The 16,445-nt window shown below is 43.9% G+C and overlaps 1 protein-coding gene across 1 annotated transcript in view; it reads left to right on the top strand.

The window, feature by feature from the left end:
• The window catches only part of CAD (carbamoyl-phosphate synthetase 2, aspartate transcarbamylase, and dihydroorotase), a gene marked incomplete in the record, with an annotated part of 2,299,829 nt that overhangs the window by 1,161,506 nt on the left and 1,121,878 nt on the right, over positions 1-16,445 (top strand). Inside the window, 2 exon segments of the mRNA XM_044075466.1 lie at positions 989-1,207; positions 2,405-2,572. Coding sequence (XP_043931401.1) covers positions 989-1,207; positions 2,405-2,572 — 387 coding nt within the window.

Raw genomic sequence — 16,445 nt, 5'->3', positions numbered from 1 at the left:
AGCTGTGGTACGCTCCCACATATAGAGTACTGCAACATAGGAATAGGAGGACATAGAATAGTTGTGTAAAATCTTACCATAACCGTAGATGTCCTCTTCTTCCATGTTGCAGTATTCCTTCCCACCCACCAGTTCCCCCAGGTCCTATTACCTGTCCTATCTATATTAAAGTAGGACACCAAGTCACACACCTGGGAACCACTGGCATTCCTCCTGCTGGGCCTTATTCTCTGCCTAGTGGCCTTCAAGTTCTGGGGATTGTGCGTGCGGACGGCATATTTCAGGCCCCTGGTTTATGGCCCTACGTGTGACGTCCCACGCACACTGCAACAGCCAAGCTGAAGCTTTTGTATAGGAGCCGATGTACGAGTCACCTGAGGGCAGGAAATCCTGCATCTAGAATACTGCAACATGGAAGAGAAGGACATCTATGGTTATGGTAAGATTTTACACAACTATTCTTTCCACATAATGCTTTTTAGTGTATGGAAGTATGAATATGAATGAAAACTGAATCATAAATGCATTCAACAGATAAATCATTTCAATGAAAGGTAGAGGATTGAGATTTGTAGATTTGATAACATTTGTGTTTTGTCCCTACAAGAAGTAGGATCATCTGTGTAATCAAATAGTTCTTAGCTCCTTGTTTTTAGTTATTGTACGAGCTGATAAAGGGAGAATGTCATTTGAAATGATTACCATTTTGTCATTTTAGCATGTTTGCCTGCCAGTAAATTAAAGGTTAATGTGTGTTTTGTGCTGCCTGTTTTTTTTTTTGTAATTTTGATAAACGTGAGATGAACCATTGGGATGAAAACTCTTCACATATTGGTGGTGGTTGAGGAATTCATGACTGGGAGGATCACCAATGAAAGTAGTTTAGATCTGTGAACTGCAGATACGATTCTTTTATGCTGTGACGTAAATGTGAAGATCAGAGTATGTTTATAGCGGACTTCTGTTGTAATTTTTTTTTTAATTCAAGGAAATTGATGTAGACGCTGTAGCTTGTGATGGAGTTGTTATAGCCATTGCTGTCTCAGAACATGTTGAGAACGCTGGTGTCCATTCTGGAGATGCTACACTGGTAACCCCTGCCCAAGACATTAACCAGAGGACTATGGAGAGAATCAAAGCTATCGTCCATGCCATCGGTCAGGAACTGCAGGTTACTGGACCTTTCAACTTGCAGCTTATTGCTAAGGTATGCCATAAGACAGTGTTAGTCCATTGAAATGCAGTTAATTTAGAGCAAGGTGCATGTTTTTGTGTGTGTGAGGTTTAAGTATATAATACTTTGTTTCCTTTTTATCACAGTGTTATACCCGGTTAGACCTACAAGTTATAACATTACCTTTTAAATCTGTCTTTGGTGGTGCTTCCTCTTACCAAGACAGGAAGCCCCCCCCCCCAACTGTGGTTGAGGGGTATCCTGGTATGACTCCATCCTGATGCCAGGTAGACACTTTTCTGTCTAACTTGTTCATTTTTGCTTCCACAAATTGTAGTTGTGACATCATTTTAAGTTGTGCACATTTACTCCTACTCATACAACCTTTGCTGCAAGACTGTTCTCTGCACACTGTACTTTTGCTCTGCTTGAGTTATAACTGTTGCCCTTCCTCAGGAGTCTTATGATGCAGAAAAAAACCCTCTCCTTGAAAAAGAAAAGGTGGAAATTACTCATCCGCCAGTTGGACCTCTAGCACATGGTCCAGAAATTAGAAGTGTGTAATCATTGTAGCAGACAGGATTTTTTCCCCTCTGAACCAGTAGACCAGCTAAACTTTTGGTATGCTGTTACTGGAGGTCTTGATTTATTGAAATCAAGTTTTGGAGTTTTCCCCTTGGCATTTATTTTTTGGGTGCCCCCCCCCCCAAATATTTTAACTGCCGCATCACATGTGCCTTTGGTTGTGGTGGTCCTCTGTTGCTAAAGTTTTACAATTGAAAGACTGCAGACGACATTTTCTTCAAAATGTGTTTATTCAAAGGACTTTGTGATTTGCAGTAGTTATGCTATTCTTATTTTGAAGGAGTAGAAGTAAGCAAAATGTTGCTAAGCACAGTAGATGGGAAGTGTTTTCTGGGCTCTTTGTATTTGGAGTGCTGCAGTCCTTCAGAATTTTAATACTGCCTTCTGTACAGGAAGTGTAATGCTATATGTTACAAGTCAAGAAAATTAGTTTAGTGACTAAGTAGATCTTATGGTCCTTCCTGAAAAGAGAAGCGTTATAGAAAGATCTGGACACTCCTGCACCCAGACCTCAAGATGCTAAAGCTGTGTTTAGAACAAAGATTTAATGTCTTGTACAAAATGTTTAGGTTTGTAAGATACTATTCATCTTGTTTACAAATTCTACTTTTCGTCTTTTTTTTTTTTTTTTCTTTTGCTCATCAGGATGACCAGCTAAAAGTGATAGAATGCAATTTGCGAGTTTCCCGTTCATTTCCTTTTGTCTCAAAGAGTCTTGGAGTAGATATGGTAGCTCTGTCTACCCAGGTTATTATGGGAGAAGAGGTGGAACCTGTTGGGCTTATGAAAGGAACTGGAGTTGTTGGAGTCAAGGTAAGAATGAAGTTGTAGTGCATAAGGTGTGCATCACTTCTTTGTAATTCTTAGGTATATAGTTTAAACAGACTAACATGAATGCAGTGCTTAGTTTGAGTAAGACCTTTTAAAGAGCAGCAGTGTACAGTCTGTCAAAGATGGGTTACTGTCCAATTACTTTGGAGAGAATGTTGGCAATTGGGTTTTCAAGATATGGAGAGACAAAAGTCTTAAAGCTGATTTTTTTTTTCTCTCTCTCTCTCTCTCTCTCCACTGCTGCTCTCGGTGGTAGAAGTTGACTGCTAAATGAATGTTTTCTTTTCCATTAGCTGTATGTAAGCATGCTTCCCACGCTTCTAACTTGTTTTTTAGTACTACAAAGCTGCTCCCTCCTCACCCGTGGCTTCTTGCTAGTGTATTAGAGGTCTCTTGTTACCAGTGGCTTGAGCCTTTCCAGGCATTGCACTTCTTGACCTTTGTCAACATGTTTCAGGTCTACTTTTGTATTTGTCTACTAAGGGCTTCATTCTAAGGATTCATAATCATATTTTAATAAACTTCACACTGATGCCGTTATATACCTGAAACATTTTTCTTAAATCATTACATCTGGCTGACGCCTGTAAGTATTTCTGCAGTTACCTCATACTGGCGCCAATAAGCGTCAAATGTTGCTTGTTCATGTTTGCATTAATAATTTCAAACAATGCTATATACAGAGTACCAAAAGATTTCATCTTAGGTTATACAGCAGCAAACAACTACACTGATATTAGTGCAGGTAGGTACCAATTGCTGGTTATATATTTATATTGTCATAAATGTTATTTTAAATATCGACAACCAGGAAGCACAGACCAAACTTCTTAGGCTGTTTTGAAAGCTCTCAGCTGAAAAAGCAAAATGTTAGTAACGATACATGTGTAACATGAGTGGTTGCTGAGGGTATTGCAAGTTGTTTGCAAAAATTACAAAATTATCTGCGACTCAAAATTCAAAACCTAGAACCTAAAGAATACTACCACTGTAAAAAAAGAATAATTTGTATTGAAAGGCTCGCCATACACTTCACTAACCACCAGTTCCAGAGACATGAACATTTGTTTGAAATGTGAGGACATAATTTGATTTTAACAGAAAGCTAAGGTTCCACACATTTGAAATTAAAGCCCCAACTTTCAGAGCTCCATTGGAGGAAATGTGTTATAACATTACTTTTTTTCCAAAGACTTAGGAATTGTGTGCTTCATAATGTCCCTGGCCAAGACCTCTAGGGTCTTTATTAGAACCACAAAAAGTCAGTTCAGTGAATGGCTTTCACATCGAAAATGCAGTTTGTTGAACCCTCTCTTTTGTGGGGTGCTGTGCCCCCCACTAATTATATATACCAACTCTGAGATCGCACTACAGTGAGGAAAGGGCAACTTTTCCAGCCTTCACTGTACCATGATCTCACAGTAACAGTTCGTTGAGCCGCATTTTCGATGTAAAATGCTGTTCACTGAAGTGAGCTTTTGTGGTTCTAATATAGACCTAACCTCTAGGCTCCATTTCTTCAAAGTTTTCTGCAAAATTAGTAGAAAACCCAAACTTACTGTAATTTTTCTTGAGTCCCTACTAATTTTGACTGTTAAGGATTTTTTACCTTCAGATGTGGGTTTATCTAATGAGGATTCTCCACTGTGTATTGTTTTGCTTATTCCTGTTCACCATTCAAAATCTGGCATTTTTATTAGCCATATATTAACATTAGGTATGTCCACGAATTTGGCCATCACACCCCATGATCTAATGCTTTTGCTGTTTTAGTTTGCTTATCTCTGGTGCCTATGATGTTTGCTGCTTGCACAATCAGATTAGTGTGCTCACTTGTCATGGAAAGTGTACATGTAGCTGTTAAATCACCAGCTGGAGATGTACACTGCCATTGCTTGTGCTGGCTCAGGAAAGAGACTAGTACTGTTATTTGCTTGGCTACTTGACATTAAATACAGGAAAGGTTGCTAGCCCACTTTGCCAAGATGAAGGCGATCAAAGGCTCTTAGCTTGTAGACAGACCTTTGGGATGGTCTTCTTTTCAGCCTTAGGCATACATTGCAGCATTGCCAGAAGGACAAACATGAAGCAAATCTGGAGCTGCACCTCCTCGAGGTTTTCCACAATCTAATTGTCCATCTGAGCCCTTTGGGTAGTGAGACCACATTCTGCTAGTGAGGGCTCATGCCTGAACTGGTCCGTGGCTTCAGTTGATGGCATTTGGGGTGAGAAATGCACACTGTTTACTCCCATTTTGAAGGTTACAAGCCAAGGTTCTTGTGCCCCATTTTCCGAAGGTAAACTACAGCTCTTGGTCAACTAGTCTAATCCAGAAGATTGGCTCTTTAAGGCATCTTTCACAGGTCAGTGGTACTTAAATCTGCTCCTGTGCTTCAGGTGGGGACAGTCTACCTAGTTGTCTCCTTTGGGAGATGCTTTCAGGCTGCTGAACACTTAAGAATGTCCTCTTGCTCCACCCCCTACATCACCAGTAATATTAGCAGAGATTCTGTTGAAAACATCTGAGGAATCCTGAGGCTTATTTCTGTTGGACCTTGGCATTATTGATGTTTTTAGGGCAGACAGGATAGAATCTAGATGCTTCCAATCTGCCCGGATGAAAGCTCGACTTAGTGACCTCTTGAAGCAGAACCTCACATTAGGAAAATCCTCTCTGGCTCTCTATTACCACTTTTGCTCCTTCCCTTGCCAGACTCAACTGACTTTGAAATGGGAGAGTCCTCAGTGGCATCTAAGGAAGCCTTTTAAATGTTGCTTGGTTTTGCCACCTCTAATGCATGTGAAAAATCCAGGTTGTCAACTTTTCCTGCAGCCTTACAACAGTTCTGGTTGTTTAGAGCTGCCTGTGTTTGTGCTTGTTTGGGAGTTGGGTAGTTTTGAGAGCTCACAGCATTTTCCCCCTGCTGATTCAGCTAGTTGACTTGTTTCCCCTTCACCCAACTGAGAGCCTGCCCAGGAGGTAGCATCATTCCTGCAGCCATTAGGTTGATCTGAGATTTGTTTTTGTTTACAGCCCTCTGCATGTGTAAATAAGGCTTACTAGCAGGTGGCTGCAGTTGTTTGACCTCACGGTCACCACCCAACACTTTTGTGAGTGTTTCTAGCAAGCAATCCTATTCCGTGCTGTACAGCTCTGTATGCAGTCTTCCCCAGTCCCATGACTGGAGGATAATTCCTGTGGGTGTGCCCTCAGCCAGCATCAGTGAGAACTCCCTCCCACCTCGAAAAGGTGAGCAGGCTAACCTTCTTTACAAGTTTCTCTTCCCTTCTGGTTTCTTCAGTGCTGGGAGTTGGGAGCGAATTAAACCCTGCTACTTTTGTCACAGTCAGGACTTTTTTCAATGCCACATTGTGTGGTCTGTTTTTGACAACATGTAGGAGCTTGTAGGCCTTCCCTCAGTAAAGAACTGTGCAGACAGTACAGGCAGATAAGTATGTGTAAGTAGAGCCAGTTTGACAGGCCCAGATGACTTGTCAGTCAGGGCTTGGGTGCTTTCCCAGTACAGGAGAAAAGTGGGAAGCATTACTAGCGTTTTTTCTTCTGAAGCAAATGAATGAAAATCTCATTGTAGAGATAACAATTGCAGTTTTTCCTCAGGGATTTGTTAGAAGGTCCGGGTGTGTTGCTTCCTGACAAAGCTGCAGAGCTTTCTTTGGAAATCTGGCATCGTAGTGCCTTACTGACTAGTGTTGGATTGCCCTTTTGTATAAGGGAGGAGTCTTAAAACTCTTGTTCAGTTATTTTTGCCTTGTGGGGCATTTTCGTAGTTTATGGGTGGCAAGTACCCAGTTTGGAATCTTACTGGTAAAATTATTTTATTGCAACTGTTTAACAAAAATTACCTGAAAGTAATTGGAGTTGGATAGTTTTTCAAGGTATATAATGTCAACATATTCTTCCGAGTGTGCATGCTGAATGCAGATACCACCCAAAAGCTTCAGTTTTTCAGGTCTCATTTTTAAACACCTTCATTAAATTATCAGTTAACATCTAGGCAAACATACATTAATAGAAAAGAAAATAAACCATGTTAACATATTTTCCATATACATACATTTTACATTGTTTTCTTTCTTTATAGCCATCAATCCAGCACTACATAAATTGCTTAATTCCTGCCTTCCTTTAAACCTTACTCGAACATTATTCTGCAAGTATTGTTCCCACAGTTTCCTTGTATTTCTTTGTAATTTGCTCCTCCCCTTTTCTAAAGATCCTTCTTCCAGTTCTTTTCTCTATTATAGTATGACCTGTTGTAATTGCAGTGCTACCTTTAAGACAGTAATCTTTCTCAGTATAGCAGGAACTTTAAAGGCATTCTTAATTCAAAAGACATTGGAAACCTTAATGCAGACATGCTTTTCATTAGGCAAGCCACCTACTTCATGTATGCAGTCTGAATAAAATGATACAACTTCAGATGTCAGCAGTAATGCCAGTTGAGAGTAGAGTCTGCACACCATTATAACTGTGCAGGCTTCTGTCGAATGATTCTAGGGAGTTTCTGACGTGTTTTCCTCCAGCCTAACTGGAACATATGAAGACACACCCTTTTGTTTTTTAACTCCTGCTGAAGGCTCCTGTTTTTAGCCACTGAAGCTGTAGAGGCTTTGCAGATGTCTGCTTTGTCTTGGCTAGATGTCACTTTCCAGGTTCTTGCTAAGTATGGCCTTGTTCTTATGGTGATACCTGCTCCTTGGGAATTGCATGAAAGTGAAAGATGCATCCAGTTTCCTCACAAATAACTCTCTAATACATTCAGAGTTCCAGGAGGGTTGGGGACGGAGGCTAGGCTCCATGCCAGTTTGTGTGTCATTGCCCCACTACACAGTCTTCAGTTTAAGAAATTCTTAGAATATATGTTGACCTGGCAAAGAGCTAATCTGTACCCACTCATAACTGTCATTCCCCTGCCTGTAAGAAGAGAAGAGACCCCCCCCCAAATTGCTGAAACTGATCCCAAGGGATTGTAGTTGACGTACTCTTTGCAGACTGCCTTTCCTGTGGGATGCAGTACCGATGATGAGTTGATCTTAGCTCTCTCAAGAGGACATCTCCATCAGAAAAGCACTTAATAAGTACTTTAAAGAGCATAGAAGATCTTTATTTCATAAAATGCTGTCTGGAATTAGGAGGCATGGAGTTGCCTAGGTCCTCCAGTATTGGAGGATGTGTTTAAATTGGCTTCTGTAATTCATAAGTCTCACCTACTTGCTCCAGAGACTACAGATTGATTCTGTATGAGGTTTAGAAATAGTTTAAATACTGGTCCAGAAATCCTTTCCAGGTCTTGCAGTGGCTTCATTGAAATCAGCCAGGAGATGCAAGCTAATGCCAAGTATAAATACAGAATGACAAGGAGAGAAGAATCTTTTAGATGCGTTCAGTAAGTGTGCACCTCAGGCATAACATTTTGCGTGAAAAACTGGCAAACTCACAAGACAAGGTCTTTGAGGGCATTGAGGACATGATCATGGATGTCCCAGATGACAACCTTCAAAAGAATGCTTATGGTTTACCTACATAGCCTTTAGAGTGGCTAAGCATGCCATTAAATGTGATTATGATGTGATGGATACCTACAGCAAGACAGCAGTTTTCCAGGTTGCTGGAGGACAATGAGGACTAACTCCTGAATGCACCCCTAAACAGAGACTTCTTGTTTGGACAACCCTAACAGGTTGATTTTGTATGGCTAGAGGAACAAGTCAAGACCGTCGATTTGAAGAAACAAATAACTAAAAACAAAGCCGTATAAACCACAATAAGTAAAATAAAACTGGCTTGAATAAAATCCAAAGTATTTTATTTCTACATCAAGTATATCTGCCTCCATTAAGCGCTTTCATCTCTTCATGAGGCTTCTTCAGATTGACTGAAACAAAAATCAAGCGCCATATTTATACAGTTAACTTAATTAGACTTCAGTTAATGCTTAATTTTTTCTTTAAAAAAAAAAAAAAAAAAAAAACACTTGAAAGTTCTTTTTATCATTTAGGCCTGGAGGGCAACACGCATCTAATCTAACCTGCCATACATATTCCTTCCAGTCCAGCTCTTCCTCTGAGTCAAGTAATTATAAATGTTAAGTTGTTCAATCTCGCCGTCCATTCTTTATTGATGGGTTGTCGGCTCCAGTACGGCCGTTTGCAAAGCTTGAGGTTTACCAGTAGCTCGAGACCAAACCCCTTATCCCATGATGCACTGTGGAATTACCTCAGATCTAGACTGCCGTGGCACTGATCAGAGGTTCCAGTTTTGCTCGAGCCAATATTTCTACAAAAAAGCATGTCGTTTGCAAGTTCTTTCTAGTTTTTCTAATATTTCTAGTGTATAGTAGTCTTGTGTAGCTTCTTAAAAGCTCCCCTTTTCCCACGTGTATTAGCTAACATAGTTTTAGTGGCCTCATGTTTTGGCCTACTTTCTCTTGCATTTTCATACCTATATACCTTTAGCTTAGCGTTGGCCTTAGCTTTTGGGCCATTGTTTATTGTATTTGTTAGCTACAGATAGAGCATAGTTGTAATTTGGGTTGTTTTCTAGGCTTTATGTAGTGTTTTGACTGCCTAAGTGTGTGTTGCTTGATATTTTAATATGTTGAGAGCCTTTTTTCTTAGGCTTGTGTGTGCTTGGTTTCTGTGTTAAGCCTAAAGCATTTTGTTTGTTGGATATGTCTGAGGATAAGGATAAGCACCCAAAGTCTGGATTTAGTGTCCAGACTGCGGGCAAAAGATGTCTGTAACTGATGGCCATGTAACGTGCGTCTACTGCTTAGGGGCTGTCCATTTGCAGGAGTCTTGCAGTATTTGTCTCTCTTTTTCCGCTATGGTTTTATTGGCAAGGAAAAGAAAGTTTGACAGAGGTTTGCTGAAGCATCCGTTTCATGAAGCATTGAGTGACCAGGATGGGGCCAGCAAGTCCTCTCCTCAGGGGACTCTAAGGAATCCAAACTGCCCAAGAAGTCCAAGAAATTGGAAGATCCTGTGACATCGGCTCCACAGACCTCAGAGCCGATTGTCTTTTCGTTTTGGAGCCGGCCCACAGCTCTGGAGCCAGTATCTGAGAGACCTACATCTCCACTTCAGTCGGCACAATCGGTGCACTCTTCTAGGTCTTCTGTCAGCCTGTCAAATTTGGATATGGACCGATTGGTGCAGAAGCTCTTACAGGCACCAGGCCTTACTAAATTGTCTGCTCTGACTCTAGCATTCAGAACCAAAGACCACTACCCCGGCCTTGACTGCTTCTCCTCCAAGCCATACTGGACCTTCAGAGCCGGAGGGGGCCGATCTGTTGATCATGGAGCCTTTGGAGCAGAGACCTGCTCCAGTGTCCTCTGTTCCATCTTCTCTGACGTCCTCAGCGCCGACGCTCTCCTGTCATGTCCGGAGAGGATAGTCGTACAGACTTGTCGGTGCCGACTCTTCCCCTCGGGGCTTCGGCTCGGCTCCTACCTCCGGCTCTGAGCCCGCAGCTTCGGTGCGGGAGGGGCTAGCGGTTCCTTCGGGTCCTTCAGGTCTGGAGAGGATAGTCACACCTTGTCAATGACGACTCTTCCCCTCGGGGCTATGGCTCGGCTCCTGCCTCTGGCTCTGAGCCCACAGCCTTGGTGCGGGAGGGGCTAGCGGTTCCTTTGGGTCCATCTACTCCTCATCGGAGCTGCAATGCCTTTGAAGCCATGAGGAGAGCTTTGTACCCAAAGACATCCTCAACACCAGGTCTGGCTTCCTCATCCCACAAAGTGCCTGTGTCCGCTTCTGCTTCCATCATCCAAGCTAGCCTAGAGACCCTGAGCCTCAGGTAGCCCCACAGGGTGCCCCCTGCTCTTCTGAGACCTCCCCAGAGGCTCCCACTGTGGAAGTCCCCAGGAAGAGATTGTGCAAGAGGAGACACTTGGACTCCCCACAGGAGTCTTTAACATCTGACACTGACTTGGATGAGTCAGAAGGGTCCCCACGGTCCCCCTCTGAGGATATCTCCTTTGCGGAGATACTTCAGATCCTTAGGCAGATGGGTGATTGGCAGTCCAAAAGCACTACTAAGGACAAGTCAGTTCTCCTGAAGGCTTTCGGGTCTCAACCTTCCACCTCTTGGATGTCTCCACCCTTCGATGAGCTCATGAGCTGGTCTCTCGGAGGGCGTGGGAGTCACTGGAGTCCATGGAGCCTGTTCCTCGAAGGTCTAACAAGTTTTATTTCTGCTCCTATAATAAATCCTTTTTGTCCAAAGGAGTCCTTGTTGATGCCATGGTGGTGGTGGCAGTCACCAAAAAGGAAATGTCTGATACTTCCTCATCTATCCATCCTCCTAATAGAGACTCCAGGATCATGGATAGATATGGGAAACGCATGTTTAGTTCAGCAACTTTTACACTCCAATCCCTGAACTATTTGACCCATTTCATTAGGTTGCAAAGAGATCTCCATAAGGAGGTGGGAGATGCTCTTCAGGATACTGTAGCTGCAGGGGCTTCTGACAAAGTTGCCGCCCAGCTTCCTACCCTAAATTCTACTGTGAACTCGTCCATGTGTCTCTTATCGTATGCAGCTGAAGGGACGAGTAGGGCAGCGGGTACAGGAATTGCTCTCTGAAAACATTCCTGGATGCGCTTGTGTTCCTTTGCGGAGCCCTTTAAGTCTTAATTTGTGAACACCCCTTTTGATGGCTCCATCTCTCTTTGGGCCTAAAGTGAAGGAAACTTTGACCAGATGTGAACAGGAGGGAAAGACTCTGCCATCGGAGTCTGTTTTTCCAACCCTACTTGGCCTTACCCCAAAGGGAAGGAAAGATGTTGTTCCAAAAAACCCAAGGAGCCTTTCAGGACACCTTGTCACACCTTGCACATGGTGAACCCCCCTCTTGGGGCAGAGGAAGGAGTCTTAATGGAAGACGCCGCCCTCATGGCAGAGGGCGTCCACAACACCAGGGTGACAGGGATCACTTCTCTGGTCAGCCCTATCAGCACTCTTGAAAGGAGGCCATGACTGTCCTGCTTTGGAGGCAGTCTGTGGTCGCTTATCTTTGTACCCGGATGCCTGGCAAGGTCTAACAAAAGAGAGCTGAGTACAAAGTGTTATTTCCAGAGGGTATTTCGTACCGTTCTCCACTCCTCCCCCACCCGCAAGGATAATCCTGGAAGTTCCACCCAGTTACAGGTAACTAGCAACTATAGAGGTCCACAAGTTGCTAAAAGTCATCCAGCCAGTCCCAGCAGACCAAACAAGATTCTTTTTGGTTCCAAAGAAAACCGGGGACCGGAGATCCATTTTGGACCTCAGCAGACTCGACCAATTTCTGAAGAAAGAGAAGTTCTGGATGGTCACGCTACAGCCTATACTTCCCTTTTTAGGGAAAGACAATTGGATGTGCTCGACAGATGTTCTTGGTGTTTTACTGATGTCCTTCAAGGATGCATCTGCAGTCCTTACAAATGGGTTGTCCTGTCGTCAGGCAGCCCTTCGGTCGGCCGGATTCCAAAGTCTGGGTCTGGCCTCGGCTGGTGTCGCACTTCACCCGACATCATAGCTGCAGTTCTTCGGGTATAAAGGCATCAGCCGACGCCATTTTCCTCTGTCTTTCTTGCCGTGTGGCGCCCGAAGCAGAAGCTGTTCGCAAGTGCCGGTCGGTCAGATCCAGAGATTACTACTACCGAATACTACTTCGAAGACTTCTAAAAAGCTAAGTACCCCGTTGGGGACTCTTTCTTGCCTCAGCCGATGTCAGAAAAAGTTAATAACTGTTTAACTTGTGGGAAACAAATACCTCATAAAGATTTCCACTCTTACTGCTTACCTTGTTTAGGCCCAGACCACGACGTAGCAGCTTGTTTAGCCTGTGCTTCTTTCAACCGACGGACGCTTAGACGTCGGTCGGAGTTTGCTGAACAGTTTTTCGGCTCAGATTTTTCGTACATAATGACGCCGGACCCCCCGACTTCACAAGTTGTTAAGAACGCAAGAAAAGGACCGACACTCGCGGTCCGCGGTTTCGGCCGAAACCGCGGTTAAGCAAACCGCGAGTGTCTCGGCTTCAGCCGAAACCGAGCAAACGGTTCTAACTTCAGCCGACTCCATGACTACTACTGAGGCCCCTTCTAACCTGGTTGAGTCGGCCTCTGAAATTCTTCCTGCTACTGTGGTTTCACAAGAATTATCGGACACCATCCCTTTGGATGTTTCAACCCCTGCACGTGGTGCTGCTAGGCCGCCTGCAGCCATGTCCATAAAGGCCTTTGCCAGGGCTAAAGCAGCCAAAACTTCTAAGTCTGTGCCGGTTAAGCCCCCCTCTCACAGGCCCAGCTCCAGTTCCCAAATGCTTACTCTGGCAGAGGATCTCATCTCTTTAATAAGGGGATCCCAACCTCATCCAGACAGGGCCTCTCAACCTCCTCCAGAAAAGAGACCTAGAGCAGAGCCCCCTGAGCCAGTGTCCTCAGATGATTCTTCTGATGATTCAGACATTACAGACCATCCAGAGGCTCCTTTTTCTACTTATGAAGACTCCGATGCTGAGGAATCGATTCCTTCTGCCTCTCCACCAGAGGAATTTTCCTTTGGGGAAACCTTTCATGCCATGAGAGAGCAATTTCAATGGCAGGGGCAAGATTTCTCAGACTCAAGGAAAAGGCTTAGGACTTTTTTGCATTTACCACAACATTGGCCTTTAGCTATACCTCCAGTTCTTCCTGTTGTAGATGATGCATTTAATGATGCTTGCACTGCTCCTGACACTTTGCCTCCAGCCCCTGCTAAGCCCAATAGGTTCTACAGGGTCCCGGACACACATCATCATTTATACAAGGCTCCTTTTGCAGATCCCGAGACTATCTCCCAGGGGCCTAAGGCAGTAGCTTCAACCTCAGTTAAAAACCCTCTCCCCTCTGAAAGGGAATCCAGGTCCTTAGAGAGATGGGGTAAAAAAGTATACACCTCTGCTACTCTCTCAGCTAGGGCATTGAACTGTCAGTTTCATATGATCCAATACCAGGAGTTTATGCTTGATCAGTTAACTAAGAAACTGTCCTCTGATGATTCTTTAGATAAGAAATATGTTCTAGAAATGGTGCATAACATTCAGCAGGTTAGTAACCGTTCTTTAAAATGTGACTATGATGCACTGGAGGCTTCCTTTAGATCAGCCATGACTGGCACAGTTATAAGAAGGCATGCATGGTTGAAAGAACAGGTCTTGCCGGATCATGTTAAAGCAAAACTATTAGATGCTCCTATGGATAAGGTCAGTTTATTTGGTTCTCCTGCTCAGCAGGTACTGAAGAAAATGGAAGAGAAGGCAAAATCTGTACAAACAGTGAAAGATTTCTTACAGGTTCAGCCTCCAAGGTTTAGCAGGAACTGGCCTTCTGTGGAAAGGGTACCATCTATGGAACAAGGAAAGGGATTTTACTCCAGACTCTTCCTGGTACCAAGAAAAGAGAAAAATCGGAGGCCTATTCTCGACCTGTCCGCTTTAAACACATTCATCATTGTTCCAAAATTCAAAATGCTGACCCTACAGCAACTTCTTCCCATGCTGGGCAAGGAGTATTGGCTGGTGACTCTAGATCGGAGGCATACCTGCACGTCCCTATACGACCAAATTGCAGAAGATACCTCAGATTTCTTGCAGGATCAGAGCATTATCAATTCTCAGCATTGCCCTTTGGCTTATCTACTGCGCCCAGAGTGTTCACGAAATGCCTGACATCAGTAATCGCTCACTGCAGGCTTCAGGGAATCCAAATATATCCATACCTGGACGACTGCCTGATACAAGCGGACAACAAAAACAAGCTAACAGAAGACTTACAAAGAGTCATTTGCTTACTGCAAGCCCTGGGATATACAGTCAATATAAAAAAATCAAGACTGATACCATCCCAAAGAATAACCTTCTTAGGTGCAGAATTGGACACAGTAAAACAGATGGCATTCCTAACTGCAGAAAAACAAGAACAACTTCCTCTCTACTTCTTGGCATTAACAAAGCAGAACAAACTAACAGCAAGGAAAGTACTGCAGGCCTTGGGCTTCATGGCATCCTGCATAATCCTGGTCCCTCATGCCAGACTGCATATGAGAAAGCTACAGTGGTACCTGAAGAATTTATGGTCTCAACACAGGCACAGCCTAGAAACCGAAATACCACTAATCCCATGCCTGAAACAAGAGTTCCTATGGTGGGCTCAGGCATGCCAGTCAAACCCAGGTTTGCCCTTCCACAGCATTCAACCAAGCCAAACCATCACAACGGACGCCTCAGACCTCGGTTGGGGGGCCCACATGCTGGACAAGTGCATACAAGGCTTATGGACTCCAGATCAGCTGCACCTGCACATAAATCAAAAGGAAATGCTGGCAGTAAAACTAGCAATCCAGAATTTCAGACCATTCCTCCAAGAAGGGCAGTTGATAAGGACAGACAACACCACAGTCATGTGGTACATCAACAAACAGGGAGGCACTCATTCATACCCTTTATGCCGGATGGCACTGGACCTATGGAATATGGCTCTGAGCTACAACATTCAGCTACAAGCAATTTTTGTACCGGGAAAAGAAAACATCCTAGCAGACATATTAAGCAGAACTACCTCGGATGCTCACGAATGGATGCTACACCCGGACATCTTCAAGGTCATCACAAGGAAATGGGGACTGCCACAAATAGACCTATTCGCATCCCCACTCAATCACCAGCTCAAGAAATTCTGCACAAGGACGTACCACCCACTTGCTTGGAAGGTGGACTCTCTATCCTTCAGTTGGAAAGGCCTGACAGCATATGCATTCCCACCTCTTCCTTTGATGCACAAGGTGCTATTGACAATCAGAGAGGAACATCCAAGGATCATTCTGATAGCTCCAGACTGGCCAAGACAACATTGGTACCCATTACTGAGGAGCATGTCTCGGGGGCAAATGTGGACACTACCCCTGATTCCTTTGCTGTTAACTCAGAGCGGCTACAACACCCTGCATCCAAACCTGAAAACTCTGCAGCTGACTGCCTGGAACATTACATAAGAGCAACCTACCCAGATTTATCCCAAAGGGTTAAAGACATTATCCTTGAGGCCCGCAGACCTTCAACGAGAAGGAACTATGCAGGAAAATGGAAAAGGTTTCTCATTTGGAGTACTGAAAGGGGAAAAGATGTGTCAAAGGTAGACATTGCCAACATCCTGGAGTATTTGGCAGAGCTTTTCCATACAGGCCTGTCCTATTCCTCCATCAAGATACATGCATCAGCTATTTCTGCAGAATACAGCTTCGATCCTCCTGTCTTCTCGCATCCTCTACTCAGGCAGTTTCTGAGAGGAATTAAAATTCTAAAACCTCCTAGGAAACCACCATTACCACCATGGGACTTGAACTTTGTGCTAGAAAAGTTGACACTCCCCTTCGAACCAGCAGCAACAGCAGGTCTTCAACACCTATCCTGGAAAACTGCTTTTCTGCTGGCAATTACCTCAGCAAGAAGGGTTTCTGAGCTACAGGCTTTAATGGCAGTACAACCCTTCCTAATCTTCCATCAAGATAGTGTCCATGAGAACAAATCCTACATTTATGCCTAAGGTGGTATCCAGAGTGTCTTTAAACCAGGCTATCCACCTACCTACCTTCTTCCCAATCCACAGAACAGGGGAAAGACTGCTGCATACTTTGGATGTACATAGACAGTTGCGCTACTACCTGGACAGAACCAAGAGCAATAGAAAAACTGACCAGCTACTGGTAGCATATGCAACAGGAAGGGAAGGAAAAGCAATTTCAAAACGGACAATCTCCAAGTGGATAGGAAATTGCATCAGATTCTGTTACTCCTACCATGGAA

Source organism: Protopterus annectens, chromosome 6.part1 (assembly GCF_019279795.1).
Source record: "Protopterus annectens isolate FY-2018-M chromosome 6.part1, PAN1.0, whole genome shotgun sequence".
Lineage (NCBI taxonomy): Eukaryota > Metazoa > Chordata > Ceratodontiformes > Protopteridae > Protopterus > Protopterus annectens.
This window is presented reverse-complemented; position numbering and strand designations above follow the sequence as displayed.